The sequence below is a fragment of the Halichoerus grypus genome, chromosome 6, assembly GCF_964656455.1.
Source record: "Halichoerus grypus chromosome 6, mHalGry1.hap1.1, whole genome shotgun sequence".
NCBI lineage: Eukaryota > Metazoa > Chordata > Mammalia > Carnivora > Phocidae > Halichoerus > Halichoerus grypus.
This window is the reverse complement of record NC_135717.1, coordinates 121,533,472-121,551,939: the sequence shown is the minus strand read 5'-3', so window position 1 is coordinate 121,551,939 and position 18,468 is coordinate 121,533,472. Positions and strand designations below refer to the sequence as shown.

Sequence of the window (18,468 nt, the reverse complement as noted above, 5' to 3'; positions counted from 1 at the left end):
CTTTGATGGCACCTAAGGAAAGTGTTCTTACAGACTTTTTCAAGAGAGTAAGAGTTCTGAAACATGGGAGTTTCAGTGTTCCACCTCATGAGGCACCACATCAATAGGGCTTTTTCTTATTTTCCCAGACGTGGGTTTTCTTGTTTTTGTTATTCCCAGTTGGTTGTCCTGTAGAGATTCCTGGTAAAAGCCTTCAATGAAAAGGACTGTGCGCTATGCTTGTCTTCAGTGAATACAGAGAAAAGTAGGGCTGGAGAAAGGTGCAGAACAGGAGTGTCAGAAGACAGAAAGCAGCATGCGGTGGTGGCTATCCACTGCTGAGGAGCAAAGGGGTGATTTATCTTACACACACGAGGTTTTCTTCACTTGACAGACAGGAAGCTGCAAAACCGGCATTTTTATTCAGGTGTGTATAAAAACAAAACAAAAATCTTCAGTAATACAAGATACCCCGTTTCCCATCCAAAGGGACAAAGGCCTGAAGCTGGGTCCTCTTTCTATCCCAACTGGAAGTTTCCCACTACTGGATGAGAAGAGACCCTAAAAGTGGCTCTTGGGACAATTGTGACTCTGTCCCTTGGGTAAGAAGTGATCATTTACAGCACATACAGGTTATGGTTTACACAAAAATGTCCAGTTATTTTTCCTTCCGACCACCCGGTTCCCCCCCACTTCCTGAGATGATAAGTCTGGGTGTAGGAGGCGGCTGTGGTTGTTGGGGTTAGACTTGATTCAGTGCAAAAAGACAATGCCCCTTACAAGAACTTTGACTTGTATCAGTTCGCCTTGATACCTTACAGTGAGCAAACCTGCACTGGAAGATTCTGAATCCTGGACCCACCACTTAATTTACTTAAGTTTCCTTATTTGTGAAATGGGATAATACCTGGCTCACAGAATTGTTGTATAGATTAGGTGAGATAATCCACCTAATTGGATTAGGTAGGGCATAGTAAATGCTCAATTAATAGTACTCCTTAATATCTATGCCCAACCTCTTCACTCAAGATTTGAAGCTTTCCATTCTTCCCAGGGGGTTGAGTCATCACCCCAAATTTTACTTTTCCCTGCCAGGTTACCCCGCTTTTCCTCTTCCTTAGGAGTCTGGTGGGAAACAAAAGCACACTTTAAAGCCTAATCTCAACAAGTCAGAGTCTGAGAGAAAGGGACATGGGAGTAATCCTTCATATCTCCAGGGAGTCCCCCTGAGGAAGCAGAGGAATGGGATTAGGGAAGCACACAAAATAGGGGAAATCTCTTTTCCCGGGATTGGGAAAGACAAGAAAGTGCCCAGCTGGCTACATCTCACAAGAATTTTGTGTAAAAGTGTTTACAAGCCTCCAAAGGTTGAATGGAATTGTCTAGGACTGGGGAAATAGGACTGAGACCTGTGAGGGAGGGACTAGGGAGAAGAGGGGTACCTTCTAGAGGCACTAGCTGCCATGAAATGCTCCCTGAGTACTTCAGGGAGCAGGGGTTATGTTCTCTGAGCATTAGCCTTGGGGAAAAGCCTGCTATGCCAGTAATCAGGGTTATCAAAAGCGGAGTCAGTGGCTTCTAAACTACGGAGAGTTTTGAGGCGGGCACAATGGACATGGGGGGCATGGTGTCCAGGCCCCTGGAAAGCTCTCATCTCTTCATACCCTTGCTCAGCTGCTGGGCAGGCCCCCATGGCTGCGTAATCTCCCCCAGGAGCTCCTCCACCATGTCGCCGATTCATATATTCATAGTCCTCATCTGGGGTTGTGCCAGCAGCAGGCATGAGGGGCACAGGGTTGAGGGGGCAACTCTGGGTGCTGCCCAGGGAAGCGCTGAGGTCTGATCCCACATCCATGTACTCATAACCCAGCTCCTCGAGAGAACTGGGCCTAGGGGGACGAGTCGGACTGCGCCTTCTCTTCCGGTTCATGTATTCATACTCATCATCTTCATCGTCTTCTTCAGTACCCAGGACAGAACTGAGGCCCACTGAAGAAAGGGTGCCTTCCCGGGAGGAGGGAGTACCTGGGGATTGAGGAGAGAGGACAGGTATGTGGAGAACATGGTGGCAGGCGGTGGGGAGTTGGGGAAAGTTAGGAAAAAATGAAAAGGAAGGGGTAAGATCAGAGAAGATGAAAGGATTAAGAGGAGCCTGGGGAAGGGATCAGAGGAGGATTTGAGGAAAGCTCTAGGAGGAGTCAGGCACCTTTGAGGTGTGCGTCTGGCATGACATATCCGTTGACATCCTCTTCCTCTAACCCTGGTGGGGAGAGTGGGGTGACAGGAGTGAGCAGGCTGTGGCGCTGGGAATGGTAGGCACTGTCCCCACGTGGCCGTGGGCTCCGGCTCCGGCTCCTACACATTGACACCTTCTCCTGGAACTCAGCCTCAGAACCTGTCACGTGGCCCTCTGAGGACTCTGATGCCAGGCGTCCCCGTGGCATTGGGTGCAAAGAGGCTGGCCGGGGGCACCGCTCACCACTCCCACAAACTGCAGACTCCTGAGGAGGAAAATACATGGAGATTTACACAGAAACAAGGAAAGAGAGATTTGTTCAGAAGACTGGGTTGTTCAATGCCTTCTTTTTTGTGGGGCACTGATGAAACCTCAAAGATTTCTAAAGTCTCCCACACTGCCCCTATGGATCCTAAGACTGCCACCCAGCCTCCCAGCAGCCCCTTAAAGAGACAGACCTTACCTGGCAAGTCTCCCCAAGATTACCCTGGTTCATAGGCATATATCCAGAAGATGGGCTCAAAAGGCTCTGGCTCTAGGATGAAAAAGGTGAGGAAGAGGTTTAGATTAAGGGAGAAATCTACTCACCATGGGGGTCTTTGAGTAGTTAACCTAGGCATCAGTGGGGTTCATGAGGGTGCAGGTAGGTAGACGGCTCAGGGTGCAGAAAGTCTTAAAACGCTGGGAAATGCCTTACCCCACGGGGCCGATTAAGTGTTCCAATTGGCAGACTGAGGGCAGAGCCTAGTGTGGCCGCCAGACCATCCTCCTCTGCCTCCAAGTCCAGGTCTAGCTCCAGTTCTGGCTCCAGCTCCACCTCCTCCAGTTCCTTGTTTGTCAGAGCAGGGGGCTCTGCTCCCGGGGGAATTCCAGGCCCACTCTCTCTCTGTAGGGACAGGTGATTGTTAAGGTGGATCCTAGTTCCAGCCAAGTCCCCGTGCCTTTAGATCTCCTTGACAACTCCTAATCACTGCTCACCTTTATGACCAGATACCGTGGTGGGTCTCGGGCCATCCTGGTGAACTCGTTGGCTAGTTCTTTAAAGGTTGGACGAATGTTCTCATCAATCATCCAACCTGGGGGTAAGATGTAAATAGAGCCATAAGAGGGGAGTGGAGTAGGGAGGGAAGTCAGAAAATGGCTGGGGGGGCGCCTGGGTGGTGTAGTCAGTTAAGCCCCAATTCTTGGTTTCGGCCCAGGTTATGAGATCAAGTCAAGAATCAGGCTCCTTGCTCAGTGTGGAGTCTGCTTGGGACTCTCACTTTCTCTCCCTCTGCCACCCCCCCCCCCCCCGAGGTCTCTCTCTCTCAAATAAATAGATAAATCTAAAAAGGAAGGGAGGGAGGGAGGAAGGGAGGAAGGCAGTAAGGAAGGAAGGAAGGAAGGAAGAAGGAAGGAAATGGCTGGGATCGGCAGGTAACTCACACTTGACCATGACCATGTAGACATCAATGGTACAGATCTGGGGCTGTGCCAATCGCTCCCCCTTCTCTAGCAGGTCTGGTACTTCAGCCAGTCGTAGCCCAGCATAGGGCTCTGCCCCAAAGGTCATCAGCTCCCAAACTGTCACTCCTGGTATAGGAAGACATGACTAGTTGATGGCAAAATAGTAGACATGGGAGTGAAGATGAAGGGAAAGCAGAACTCGATCTAACACAAGGATCTGGAAGGCTCAGAAATTCTAAGAAGGGGTCTCTCAAAAGGCAACAATGGAATTTGGGCCAGTGATGGTATGGAGGGTATCCAAATGGACTGACCATAACTCCAGACGTCACTCTGGTGTGTGTATTTCCCAAAGTGGATACTCTCCAGGGCCATCCACTTAATTGGAGTCTGGGGAATGAAAGGCAAAAGTGTCATCAGTTGACTTCCACAAGTTTTCTCGGCACTTCTAAACCCCAAGTTCTCAATCATTCTTTTCCTTGTTGCTTTCTGAACTTGAATTTCTGGCATCTCCAGGTTCCTCTCCTTGAACTTACTGTGCAGCATCTGATTGCCTCTGAAGGAGACCACTGACTGCTCCCTATTCCCCTGCTTCACTCCACCCCCACCTCCTTACCCAGCCCTTCGTGTCACCTCACCTTGGCCTCACTGTGTAGTAGTTGCTTATCATCAGGGGGCAGCAGGTCAGCCACCCCAAAATCTGCCACCTGAACCTGACTGGGTGACTTCAGGAGCACATTTCGGGCCGCCAGGTTCCTATGCACCATACCATGCTCCTCGAGGTAGTACATCCCCTACAGAGGAAGGAGGTATTCTCAAGGTTGGGGGAATTGATCCTTGAGATCCAGAATCATCCCAAACCCTGAAGGCACCTCTCAGAACTTCAACCTCCCTGCCAGCCACCAGGCAGGCAGTTCAGTCACAGAACTCTTCCAGATTCCTCTCACCTTGGCAATCTGGACTCCCCAGTTGAGCAGCAGCTGGGGCCCCAGGGCTCCACGGTGTTGTCTCACGTGATCCAACAGGGAACCCAGAGGCAAGTACTGAGTGACGAGCTGCAGAGATGATCCTGGGCACAGTCCCAGCAGCCGTACGATGTGGGCGTGGTCTAGGCTGCCAATGGCCAGCATATGCTACGAGGCACAGGAAGGGTTATCCAGGGACCGAAAAGGTCCACGTACACCCAGACCAGGGCTACCCCAACATTCAAGGACATCAGTATGGCTAGCAGTATCTGCTAACACAGGACCATGCTTCTACAAAATTGTATCTAATAGTGACCTCTCTCCCAGTGGCATACACAATACCCTTCCCTCACTCACATCTGTCACATCTTGAAAACTTTGCCGTCCACTCTTGTCCTCAATGACTTTAATGCAGACTGGAATCTTGATTGATTCACCCTCAGGAATCCATACTCCCTGGGAAGTTTTGGGCAGGAGTCAGCCTTAGGTCATTCTCCCCGGGCTAGCCCTTTCCCTAAAATCTTTCTCTCCTTCACCCTAGATCCTTTCCCTTCCTCCTCCACAGACCTCTTGTGGGCCACTCACTTTGTGCACAGTTCCAAAGACGCCTGAGCCAAGCACTTTAAGCTTCCTCAACTCTGTTTCTTTGAAGATTCTGGCCAAGACTTTGTTAGCCTTCTCACTGGGATCCAGAGGCTCTATGCTCTGAGGAGCAGAAGGAAGAAAATACTCAGGGAAGTCCATTCCCATGTTCCACTCCAACCCCCTCCCTATGGGTGGATGCCCAGAGCGACAAAGCCCAAAGGGGTGGGGAGCAAGAAGAGGAATTGTCTTTAGTCTTAAAAAGCACTGCAGGCATATTGGAGAGTAACAGACCCTAAGGACTGAGGACGTTGTTTGTGTTCATGAAATCAAGAATCAAGAGGGTAGGGTTTCCTCTTTGATGGGAGGAAGGGGGGAAAAGTCGGTAATGCTATCACTTTAAGTACTTTTATACAATTCTCTATGCTTTCCAAAGCACTTTCACATACATCATCCCCTTTCACTCTTATAGCCATCCTATAAGGATGAATGCTATTATTTCTTCTGTATACGTGCATAAAATGAGGCACAGAGAAGGAAAGTAACTTCTTCAAAGTCATGTTGGCAAATTAATGGCAAAATCAGGACTGGAATGCATGTCTCCCATTTCTCCGGCCAGAGGTCTTTCTAACAGACCATACTACCTCCTTGAAGAAAGGAAATCAAATCTCTGGGAAAGGAGGAGGCTCCTAAAGACTGACGGTATAGGGTACCTTTCAAGAGTAAGCTAGACACTCACCTCACCCCGTTCCAAGTAGCGCCTCATAGCCCTCTTATTCTGAATCCGGCGCCCACGCCAATAGAGAAAAGTGCCTCCGAGGATCAGGAAAATCACTGCCAATCCTACTACCACTGTTAAACCCACTGCCAGATGGGTTTTGCTGTGCGATAGAGAAGTCCAGCATTATCCTGGGTCTACACCTTCCTTACAATGTCATCTATGCCTACATTAAAGGTATAGTACAGATCTGGTGCAAGAAATTAACATTCACATATACACATATCCCTGAGCACTGAAAGGGTTAACCTAAATCTGGACTTCTTGAGGATACTACAGGTTAATTTTAGGAAGGGAAGGCCAGAAGCCTGGATTCTTGTGTATCCAAGTCCAGTGACAGTGGTGTATGTAGAAGGCCAGAATGAATAGAGACTCCTCTCTTCCCAGCAAGTTAACTGCCCCCTCCCTAGCTTCTCTCCCAAATATCCCCAGCTAACTAAATCTCCAAGCCCACCATACCTGATCAGTGCCAGTGTTTGACCTAAACAGTCTTGTAGCTCTGGTCCCTTACACCTGGAGAAGAAAGTCACCTCCTTAAATGGGAGCTTGGGAGACTCCCATAGAAGCTCAATTCCAACAGCCTCAACATACAACATTGTTTCAGATCCTACCATGCTATTCCATCCTGGAGCCCAAATCATATCATAAGACACGGCCCCCATCTCTAGCTTGCCAACTCTCCCCGAGTCCCTCTCTTGAATGAAAGTCCCCTGAGCTGAGGTTATTCCAGGTTCTCAAAACTGTGGTATAATTTTGTGCTGTTATTGAGAGATCCCCTTTCTCCAATCCTTCCTAATACAGCTTGGAGTGATTCTTAAACCATAGTTCCTTTCTTCTTTCAGCTCCCATTTACCCTCTTCTTTCCCCCTAGTTTTGTTTCTCCCCCTCCCCCCTTATCATCCCATCACTGACCCCTGGGTGCAATTCTCGTGGCAGGGCCGACATTCATTCTGAGCATCTGGGTACTTGTAGATGGGGCCCTTGGCACCGAGGACTCCACTGGGGCAGCTGCTCACACAGTGGGGCCCATCTCGAAAATGGGCACACTGAGCACAAGCATCAGAGCCCTGGGTGGAAGAGAGAAGGTTGGGAAGAATGGGATCCCAAGGTCAATTTCATACTTCCCAGCCAGGACCAACCCAGCCATTTAGGATGCTCCGTCCACAGAGCCTGGTGTTATCTGGCCTCCCTGTGTTGGCCTTGTGATTTGGCCATATCATCCCCAAGACCTTCTCGTGTTGCCCTTGCCCTCTGCCCCCTCAGAGATCCTGGTGCGGCTACTGTACCGAGCCATTGCATGTGGCAGCCCCCTCCATGGGTTGGCACTCCGGGTGGCAGGAGAAGCATTCAGCCTCGTGGGCAAACTCACGAGGCTCCCTGCAGTGGGGGGCAAAGGGAGAGGGTCACTTCTAAGTCCTGACCTTTATGTCCCGATCCCCCAACGACAGCGTCCCCTTACTCATTCCCACCAAGGCATATGCAGAAAGTTGTCTAGGGGCGCCTGGATGGTGCAGTCGGTTAAGCGTCCAACTCTTGGTTTCAGGTCAGGCTGTGATCTCAGGCCCCATGTCAGGCTCAAGTCTGCTTGGGTTTCTCTCTCCCTCTCCCTCTGCCCTTCCCCCACCCCTCTCTAAAATAAATAAATAAATCTTTAAAAAAATAAAAAAGAAAGTTGACTAAAGGCTTTCAGGTGCCACCTGAATAGCTCCATCCCACGGCCCCATGCCCCCACCCCTGCTTGACTCTCTCGCCCCTCAGTTACCCATTCAGAAAGTTGCAGTGGGTCACACAGACACCCCCTCGGCTGTAGTTTCGACAGGATAGGCACTGACCGGGACCTGGGCCCCAGCACCCCCCAGGGGAGCACAGGGGGTCACACACTTTGCCCTCTGCCACTGGAAAGGAAGGGGTGAGTCAGGAGGGGGCTCCTCACAGGCCCTCTTCTGAACTCTTCCTCCTAAGTGCCTCCAGCCTAACACGCCCCTCTCCTTGGCTCTGCCCCGCCCCCATCCCTATTCCTGCTTCCAGGCCAGAACAGTCCCTACACTGCACCCTCCCCTGCCGGACTTCTTTTTCCCCTCCACCCCATGGGCCCTTTCCCTCACCGCAGTCCCTGCGGGGCCGATTATGCTTGATGTCTAGTCTCTCCTCCGGAGGCCCCCGAAGCAGCCTGGTCCAGTTCAGAGAATGGTGGTAGCAGAGCTGCCTATTGGCACTTATGTAGATACGCCCAGCACTAATTTCTTTCAAAGACCGGAGGCCCAAAGATGTTATATTCAAGTTCTTCATGATCAACAAAGAGAAACCCCGGCTGAGAACAAGGAGACAGGATAAGAAGGGAGACTACACCGGGAAAAATGACCGTGCAGTGGATTCATTTTCATTCCACACATTTGCTCTGGGCCAGTCAGACCAGTAAGAGCGATTCCCCTTCCTTTTGCCTTTTCCCCTTCAAACTGTCAGACCCCTTGGGCATGCTCTATGAGACAACACCTGTATTTCACTCCAGGATGCCTGAGAAACGGGGTTCACTGCCTGGGTTCATCCGACCACCGCCACACTCTTCACTACTCACTTGTACAGGCTTCTGCCCCCAATGGTTGTCAGGTTGGAAAAGACACTGAAGTTGTGCATGTGCGGAGGCCAGGACTGGATGTTCAGGTAACCTGAGGGGTTGGAGAGAAGCACGTGAGCAGGGAGTCTTCTCCCTTCGCTTCCTCAGGTTCTACAGGTCCCTCTCCTCTCGCCTGGGACATGATTCTGTAAGTAGTTATACAACAGTCTGTCCCGGTGGTTCACCTCCTCCTCCTAGAAAAGGCACCCTCTCCTCCCGCTCACCTGTGATCTCCCGTACTGTCCGGAAGACACTGAGCTTCTCAGGGTCCAGGGCAGGGATCTTGTGCCAGGGGTCTCTGGAGAGAACAGTAAAAACCAGTCAACAAGGTAGAAGTAGAACCCAGTAGCAAGAAGCATGCCTAGCCTCAGAAATTAGTTTCTAAATACCATTCTCCACTAAAAGGAAACAGGGCTCCTTGGAGAAATGGCTAGGGCAGGAGAAATAGAACGAGTTTAAAGCAGCTGATGCAAAAAAGTAAGGAAGCGCTCAGAGAATGAAGGGTACAAGCCCAAAGAACACAGGATCCGGCTTGAAGAAGCCCCCAATGGCCAGATCAGAGACAACTGACCACCAAAATAATGACTATAAAAGATTTTAAAGGACTGAACAAAATAGGTATCAATCAATCAATCAATCAATCAGTGGAAGGGAAGACTCTTCCTAACACTAAAATGCCAACAAATAAATGCAGAAGGAATAAGGAATAATGGAATTAGAAAATCATCATGTGGCAACTCTCATTAAAAAACTGATTCAGGGAGGGGCGCCTGGGTGGCTCAGTTGTTGGGCGTCTGCCTTCAGCTCGGGTCATGATCCCAGGGTCCTGGGATCGAGCCCCACATCAGGCTCCCTGGCCGGCGGGAAGCCTGCTTCTCCCTCTCCCACTCCCCCTGCTTGTGTTCCTTTTCTCGCTGTCTTTCTCTGTCAAATAAATAAAAATTAAAAAAAAAAAAATTAAAAAAAAAGTTGATTCAGGGGACACCTGGGTGGCTTAGTCAGTTAAGCGTCCAACTCTTGGTTTCAGCTGGGGTCATGATCTAAGGTCATGGGATCGAGCCCTGGGTCAGCTCTGTGCTCACCTCCTTCTCCTTCCCCATCTGCTTCTCCCCCAACTCCCATGTGCTCTCGCTCTCTAATAAATAAATAAATAAATATATAAATAAAACCTTAAAAAATTGATTGGTGGAGCATGTGACTCTTGGTCTCAGGGTTGTGAGTTCAAGCCCCATGTTGGCTGCAGAGATTACATAAAGATAAAATCTTAAGGGGTGCCTGGGTGGCTCAGTCCATTAGGCATTGGACTCTTATTTCGGCTCAGATCATGATCTCAGGGTCATGAGATCGGGCTCCACGTGAGGCTGTGCGCTTGGCATGGAACCTGCTTGGGATTCTCTCTCTCCCTCTCCCCTTCACTCCCCCACCTCTTGCTCTCTCTCTCTCTAAAATAAATAAATAGAATAAGTAAAATCTTTAAAGAAAGAAGTAGGAGGACACAATGTCCTTGTCCCCTGCCATTCAGCTAGATGGTATCAGATTGCTTAGGGATGTCTCTGAGGGGATTCAAGTCCTGGGTGGGAAACAGAGTTAGGTGTGGTTAGGTACTGTGTGACCTCTAAAATTTTATGATTTATATTCCTTTTATTTTTTCTTTAATTTTTTAAAAAGATTTTTATTATGTATGTATGTATGTATGTATGTATGTATGTATGTTGAGAGAGAGAGAGAGAGAAAGCAGGGGGAGGAGCAGAGGGGGAGGGAGAGAATCTCCAGCACAGAGCAGAATGCAGGGCTCGATTTATATTCATGATATGATTTATATTCCTAATCAGCTGCCCATATGAAGGGTTGAGCCAAATGTAATGAACTGTGTGGGGATGGATGGAGTGGGGGATTAGAGAGAGGAAGCAAAATCTCTAACCCATTGAGGCCAGTGATAAGAAAGTCCAGGTTGCCCAGGATCTTGGTGCAGTTCACAAATCCATCAATGTTGCTAGAGTCCACAGTCTGGAAGCGGCTCCCAGAGCCTGTCCCCTCACAGGCTGTAAACACAAAAGAGGCTCAGTGGGTGGGGCCTCATTGGTCTCTTCACCACCTCCTCACCATCTCCGACTCACCTTTGGGGCACAGGCCCCCACAAGGTTCACACATCTTAAGTCCATTTTTATCTACTTCCATCTTGTCGGGAGGACAGGCCCGGACACAAGACGTTTGATCCACCACAAAGTTATCTAGGAGAGAGGAGGGCACCATTAGAGACGAGGGAGAAACACTGCCAACGACCAACTGAACCTTGCTCCCTCCTGCTCTGTGCTGGATTGTCCCAATCCACCACCCAAGGTTCCTTAAGCTCTGTCCTATGGATGAGAAAGGCCCTTTGCTCTTTGTTGCAGAACTAGGAGCAATTGCTAAAAATCATGGGGAAGCAGATGGGCGAGCAGGACAAAGGGATCATTCACTGGAGGTGGTTAGAGGATCACAACCTACATCCTCTATTTACCACCCAACTTGATCTCTTTTACCTCCTAAAATTTTGTCTAAAATTCTGGTTCCACTACCATTGTTCCTCTTCTTAGGCACTTACGAGGACAGCTGGCCACACAAACTCCACCATACTGATACTTGGTGTGGGGATTGGGTTCCAGCTGGAAAGTTAGCTTGTTGTAGACAAGAGGCTGTGGACACTGGCGTACGCAGGCCCCACTGTCATTGAAGAGTCGACAGGCCTAGGGACATAGGAGATTCATAAAACTCACGTTATGTGTGTATCCCTACTTCCTCCCCAAAGCCCACATCCCCATTTCGGAATCTGGGCAAATGGTGGTACATACAAAGCAGTCTGTATCCTGAGGGCCTGAGCAGCCTCCTGCGCACTCATCATGGCAGCACTGGTTGGGGTTGGGCCCAAAGCAGTGACCATTACATTGAGGGGCACAGATGGTCTTGGTCACTATAGAAAGAGAGAAAGCATGGCAGTCAGGGCTCTTAAGACTGTACTGAGGCCAGTGCTCACCCTCTTGCCCTCTAGGCTTGTCCCTACCCACAGTGTTGACATAGGTTGGTGGTGGTGGGGGAAGGGATATGAAAGTGTATGAGCTTGAAGTTTTTGGAGGGGAGTAAACTCACATGTCTGGCAGTCTTCTGGTCTAGGACCCCAGCATCGTCCCTTGCAGGTCTCATGACACGGGGGACCTGGTTGGGAAGGAAAGCAACACAAAGAGCTGTCAGGGCTAAGAAAGGCTTGCTTGAATCAACAGGGTATGATGTCAGCACACAAGCACCCCAGTCCCACGAAGCGAAGAGCCAGGGCAGTGTCCCTCCTTGCCCTTGCAGAGCAGGGCTGGGCTCAAGTGAACCTGTCAACAAGGGGTGGAGCCACACCTCCGCACCACCCACAGGGCAGCTGAACGGGAGAGTCTGGGGCAATTGCCAAGCTCGGCCCCAGTCCCAACCCAGGAACTTGGTTCCTCCTTGGCAAACTGAACCCAGTAGGAATATGTGTGTGTGTGTGAGTGGACAGGGAGCAGCAGACTGTGATCAGGGGGAGGCAGGTTCCAAGAAGGGAGAATGTTATAATGAAAAGAGATGTGGATATGGAGTCCAAAGATCTGGCTTCCCCACTTAGTACACAGACATCTTTTGCTCCTTTTCTTCACATAATGCTTTGGGAGTCTGGATTCTAGGAGACTGACCTGCTCTCTCCTTGGCAGGTCTAGGGCCTGGAGTGTTGCTTTTCGGTGGAGAGGTGGGTTCAGATTAGGGATATAATGATGATGGTGAAAGGGGTCACTCTGTTTGGTGGGGGTAGGGGAGCAGTCTTGATCATGGTCACTCACAGCTCCTGCCATTGTCCTTCACCACTATCTCGGCACCTCGGTCCCTCACGATGTCCCTCCAATCGATTGTGTCCATGTGACAAAGCTTATCATTCTTCTCAATATAAACGCCCCCTGACAGAATCTCTGAGGTAGGGAAGAGAAGTGACAGGGTTAAGGGCTACAGCAGCCCTCCTCTTCCCTCCCCCTCCCCCTGCACCAACCCAAAAGGCCACCCAAGACTCAGGAGAAGGGGAAATGGGGCAGACAAGGATGTCTAATTAAATCCAAACTGCAGAGAGAAGGCTTGCCTTGTAAGATAGAGGAGGAGCCAGGCCAAAAGAAACTCCGGCCTCCTCAGACACCTGTCCAGATCCGGTTTAGCCAGTGGGGGAGGGGAAAGGAAAGAAAGAGAGAAGATCCCTGACTCAATCACCTCCTTCCTCCACCCTACCTGTGTGTTTTCCAACTGACTGGGACAGGGAGAAGTAAAAGGTAACCATGTGGTATTTAACCCTATATTCCCCCCAGCTTGTGGGGAATTGTGAGGGGGTGGAGATAGGATTCCCATTCCCAGGGATGGAGGGACATCAAAGTACACTGTACTTTAAAGGCAGAGGAGTGGGTAACAGATCTAGCTCCAACTCCAGCCCCGTGGGACATGAGGACCCTCCCCCTGGGGAGTAGTGGGCCTTTAGACCACAGGGGTCAAGGTGATGGGCCCCATGAAGGGGGCGCTTAGCGAGCAGTCCTGGGTTATCATCGAGGAGGCCCCTGCCTGCAGGTTGGTTGAGGGGCAAGACTAGAAGGAATCGTCAGGAACTGACCAGTGAGCTGAGTAAAGCGGAGCTGGCGCAGAGCATGGCTGGAGTTGGTGTTATAGTTCAACATGACAAAGATGGCAAACTTCCCATCGTACACCTGCGTCCCCCGCACCACCCGGAGATTGGGCAGTGGCAGCGTAGAGAACTCATTCATGGCCACGAGGACATAGCCGGTCACTTCTCGGATCCACTGTGATGGAACAGATTGTGTCAGTGGGAGGGAAAATAGGGAAAAAAGCCTCAATCTCCTCATTAAGGAATCCCTAACCCCTCTAATTCTTTCTAATTCCTACTGTGGAGTAGGGAGTAGCTGGTGTCACACTGCTGTGTCCCTTCTGCCAAGGAAGACAGGCGGCAGAAGTGACTGAGGAATTCTAATCTCCTACCCTTTCCTTCTCAGAGCTCCTCATGCCAGGAGGGTCCTTGCTTGGTCCCTTCCTCATCTTCCTAGGTGCCTCTCTCCCTTGGCCCCTGGTGCAGAACACTATCCCACCCCTGCCCGCTTCTCATCGCCAGCCCCTGTGCATCCCTGGCGACAGCGACCAGACCAGAGGTTCCAGATTCCAGTCACTGCCCCATAAACACACAGGTTGGGATCTTCGGAACTGCAGAGTTTTAGGAATGCTGAACTCCAGCAGAGGATGGCCCTGAGGAAGGGAAGGAGGCTTCTGTGGGGAGGATTAAGGGGGAAGAGGTTGAGGTAGGGAGTCAGGCACTCTAACCTGCAGGAAGGAGAGGTCAGCATTGTGTCCTGTGAGCACAATCTCAAGGTTCCCCATCACCACCTCGCACCTCTCGTAGAGCTTGTACAATGTCTGGTATTGGTTCTCGGCATCGCCCGTCACACTCAGCCCATTCAGAGTCCCAGGACACACTGCTCAAAGGGGAGGTAAGAATGACAGAGAGCTGGACACAAGTTTTCAGCCTGGTCCCCCAAAACCATCCCCTGGGTTGCCCTCCTACAGTAACATTCAACAGGATTAGGAAGCAGCCGCCTCCAACCGTCACCCCTAGAGAGAGAAACGAAGGCTTATGTTGGACTGAGAGCCTTAATCCCGCCTCTCGCAGAATCCCCTCACCATCTCTCTGAACAGGCAGGTGAAAAGGTTTCCCTCTTCCACCAGGGCCTCCTCTGTTCCTCTTTCAGGTACGACTTTGGGTACTAAGGAGTTAATCAAAGAGGATGTAGGGTTTTCTTTCCCCCCCTAGAGAGGTTAGAAAAGGACCACAACTTGGTTACCCTCCTCTTCCCTTCCCCCTCTCTGACCAGGGTACTTACTTCTCTACCCCATCCTGCCTCTCTCTAGGTCCTGGAATAAATATCTCTTTGGGGCTAGCACACAGCCCCTATTGTGTCTACTGAGGGTGGGATGGGGGCAGAGGGTGGGGGCAGTGCCCAGGGCCACAGTTCAGCCCACAATGAGGCAATTCTATCTAGGAGGAGGGGGCTGCTCCACCCTGTCCCGAGACACCCTGTCCTCAGTAGCACCCGCCCCCCTCCACCCACAAGCCTTAGGCTCAGGCAAGTGACCTCACTAGAGGGGGAGCTCTGGTGGGGAGAGGGGGTCAATGTGAGCTTTGTCTTTAAAGCTGAAAGATAAGGAGCTGGTTGCCTACCCCGCACCCCCCTTCCTAAACTCTGGCTTCCCTTTTCCTTTCCCCTATCCCAACACACCCCAGCTCCTCCGCCTCACATTTTCCAGTCAATACACCGTAGCCTGGAGGGAAACAGCGAGGATTGCCCCCATTCTAAGCCTTCCACCCGATTTCATTGTCAAAAGATTCATTAAAAAGCTTTCCAACATGGCAATCCTCATGAGGTATGCCAGTCTTGGGGGTTCACTTGACCTTGTAAATATGGAGGATATAGGGGCTGTGCGAAATCTTGGTCCCTGAGGCCCTACCTCTCTTTCCTCTGCTCACTGAAAGACTATGGGGAGGGTGGGGGGTAGATACCACCTGTTCCAACCACCCTTCCCTGAGGCGCTGGCAGTTGAGTAGGAGGCGGGAGTGGGAATGGAGGAAGGGAGATTAGTGAGGCCCCAACCCCTCCTCCTAGATACACCCCTAGGCTGACCACTTGACCTTTGAGGGCTCCCATTCCCTGTGGCTCCCCACAATGGGAAGGAAGGGGGTAGGCTAGACCCAGCAGAGGGGTAAACGGGCTGGGAGCTCGCAGAGGAGCCTGGTAACTCTAGGGTCCTTGGGCTGAAAGGAAAGAAACTAGGAAGGTTAGTCATTTAGGGAACAGCCCCACCCTAAACCCCTTCCTGGCAGGACACCCCCTCTTCCAAGTCAAGGTGCCAATCCTTCTCCCCAGATAAGGGAGGAGCCAAGATTTCTGCACAGAGAAATGGGGTATGTGATGTGTTTGTGTACATTCATGTGCGACCTACACTCACACACACACACACATAGACAAGCGTGTGCCCAGCTCCCCCACTGGCCCAGAAATCCATACTGGTTCTGTCCTTGGGTTTCCTTATAAGGAAGTATTTCAGGTGGCCCCATCATCCCACCTGCCTTTATAGTGTTTGTGCAGACTCTCTGTCTGTGTCCGGAAGGCTACAGTGTTAGAGGCCCCGTTCTCTGCCACCCTGAGGGTAAAGTCCATATTACACAAACAGGGAGCAAAGGGCCTGCTCAGGAAAAGAACGTGAAAACCACCTCTAAGGAGAACAGGCAGCTTGGGGAGGAGGGCAGGGGGGAAGGAATAATAAAAATCCCTGCTGTACCCAGGCACCAGGGGCCTAGGGAGGGGCCTGGGCGCTCCTTTGGTAGAGAGCACTGGGGTGGGTCAGACCAGGAATCTCCAGCCCCTCCTCAACCAGAGGCCTCCTCTCCAATATCCCCCACCCCCATCACAGCCAGGACAAAGGGACTATAGAAGGACTGAGACAGGGCCGGATGCCCAGAGGCTGCAGGATCCAGATAAAGGGTAAAGAAACCCAACCATGCCTGCCTCCTGTCTCCTTCAGGGAAGGTGGCCAGGATCTGGGACTCCTGGGTTCCTGGGGGAAGATTCTGAGGGTCTGAATGGGACCCTGGTGCATTCTATTTGGTCCCTCCCACTCCAGTCCCCAGACCCCCGCCCTCCACCAGCTGGGAGTTTCACATTCAAGATCCCAGGTCTAAATTTAGGCCCAGCAACTGTGGGGGAAGCACAGGTGTTTCTCCCACTCCCACTCCGGGGAAGAGGCCCTGGCCGTGCCAAACCCCAAGCTGAGATCTGGGGGAGGGGAAGAGATCAACAGGATTCCTCCAATGCGAGCAACACCAGCACCCTCAGGTGTCCATGGTCCCAGAGACACCCCAAGGGGGTGGGCTCGCATGGATGGGAGTTGGAGGAACCGATGAGCAATGTGACTCTTGTCTAGACTCCAGGGGACAGAGTCCGACAATAAACAGACTGTAGGTGTGGGAGAAGCTGGGGATTTCGGAAGGACTCCCAGGACAGGAAGCTCAGAAGGTGGGAGATGCCCTGTTGGTCTCAGGTTGGGGAGGGAAAAGACAAACTGAGAAACACAGGCTGGAAGTCCTTGACCCTCCAGCTCCTGGCCCAGAGCCTTGTACATAGTAGATGCTCAATAAAAATTAGTTGAATTGATCTGGGTCTTGACAGAGAGGCTGGTCAAGTCGGGACCAGCCAGCTTTATTATTCTCAGGAAAAGCGGGAGGTCAGCCTCTGCGTGGCCTCTCACCCTGATGTCACCTGTACTTGGCCCTTTGGTTAGTCTCAGCCCTTCCCAGGGCAGGCCGACTCACGGAAGAGGAGGTGCCACTCTTGTTTTTCCAAACGTAGAAAACAACAACCCCCTCCAACCCTTCCATAGCTCCGCCCTGTCGGCAAAACAACGAAACTGGAGGTGCTGAAACCCGAGGGATGGGCTTGGGGAATGAACTGAGCCCCCCCCCCCCCCCGCCAAGACCTCCACCTCCGATCCTCTCCTCACGTTTACAGAACGGAGGTCCCAGCCCCCTCCCTACATGTAGGGCCCCTCGGAAGCGTGATCTGTCTCGGCGTCAGCCCCCTCGAGAGAGACAAATTAGAAGGCCGGCGACGCGCTGCCGAGGGTTGGGCGGGGGGAGCGGGGAGGGTGGTCAGGAATCCCGACCCCGCCCGGACCGCGCGGAGAACCCAACCTGACGGTTCCTGCCTAGGTGGTCCCAGCGGACCCGGGTCGGCACCCCAACCTCGCCCCGCCCCAACTCCTGCCCTCCAGGATTCCGCGCACTCGGTTCGGGATCCCAGGTTCCGAGACGGCCGGTGATCCCGCGCCGCTTACCTGCCTGGGAGTTGCCCACCTCGGAGCCCCGGGCCAGGTTGAGAAGGAAGCCCAGCACCTGCAGAGCCGCGTTCGCCCTCATGACTCCAGCGGAGGGTGAAGGCAGCCCCGCCGAATCCGGCCCGGGGCGGGGGGACGGGGGGCGCTGGACTAGGACATCGAAGCGGAGCCACCTGAGCCGCCAGCGACTTGGTAGCGGCGGCAGAGGAGGTTGCAGACTGCAATCGGAGCCGGAGCCAGAGTCCGGGGCGGGATAGCAGGGGAGGGGTGTACGTCTGTGAGAGGGCGAAGGAGGGAGCGCAGGGGGAGGGGGTGAGTCACGGCCGCGCCCCCTCCGGCGCGAGGCTGGCGTGGAGACGGCGGGAGCCGCGGACTGGCCGCCCCGAGCGCGCCCCACGCCCCAGTGCGTGCCCGCTGGGGCCACGCACATCGAGCATCGGTCTCGCCCTAAGTTTTCTTCGGGAGCTGGACTAAGGGGAGACCAAGATTCCAAACGCCCCCAAATGCCTCCAAAGGGAAAAGGTACTGGGGGTGGGGAGAGCGCTTCAAAGCCCGGCCCCCTAAAAGTTGGCCTCGCCCATTAACCAAATCACTCAACTTCCCTAGCCGGTTGGGTCACTTGGGGGATTTTTCTCTCTGAATATGAATGTTTTTTTCTGTGTGTGTTTGTGAGGAGGAAGGTGTTGGCCTCACGCTCAGGCCACCTCAGTTTCCCCGGAAGCCCTTCGAAACCCCATAATTCATCTACCCTGCCGAGGAACCCGAGCCCTAGAGACCGCGTGAAATCGCACTGTCTCGGGCCGCTTCCTCCTCCAGACCCGGCGCCGGCCCGGCCTCTCCGGGGGATTTGGCTGGAGGGGCGGGGGCGGGGGCGGTTTCCAGCCTGGGAACAGTCCCGAAGCCCGCCTTTTCACTTCCACCCCGGGAGGGGCTCCCGCACCTGTCG

General features: G+C 52.3%; 1 protein-coding gene across 2 annotated transcripts; it reads right to left on the bottom strand.

The window, feature by feature from the left end:
* Positions 1 to 382: 382 nt before the first annotated feature.
* ERBB3 (erb-b2 receptor tyrosine kinase 3) lies at positions 383 to 17,780 on the bottom strand. Of its 2 annotated transcripts, none has more exons than XM_036077423.2 (28): positions 17,523 to 17,780; positions 13,959 to 14,110; positions 13,240 to 13,426; positions 12,434 to 12,559; positions 11,724 to 11,789; positions 11,429 to 11,547; positions 11,182 to 11,323; positions 10,715 to 10,828; positions 10,519 to 10,639; positions 8,822 to 8,895; positions 8,559 to 8,649; positions 8,089 to 8,294; positions 7,746 to 7,878; positions 7,270 to 7,360; positions 6,896 to 7,050; positions 6,443 to 6,496; positions 5,945 to 6,086; positions 5,209 to 5,328; positions 4,981 to 5,079; positions 4,606 to 4,791; positions 4,297 to 4,452; positions 3,973 to 4,048; positions 3,641 to 3,787; positions 3,194 to 3,291; positions 2,913 to 3,101; positions 2,679 to 2,750; positions 2,186 to 2,480; positions 383 to 2,004 (listed from the first exon to the last, which is right to left on the bottom strand). In XM_036077423.2, exons 1-28 carry the CDS (start codon positions 17,602 to 17,604, stop codon positions 1,478 to 1,480), a joined length of 4,020 nt encoding a protein of 1,339 aa, XP_035933316.1. In that variant the 5' UTR covers positions 17,605 to 17,780; the 3' UTR covers positions 383 to 1,477. The 2 variants fall into 2 exon arrangements, with proteins under 2 accessions (XP_035933316.1, XP_035933317.1); XM_036077424.2 differs by lacking the exon at positions 17,523 to 17,780 and adding an exon at positions 14,516 to 17,125.
* Positions 17,781 to 18,468: the final 688 nt, after the last annotated feature.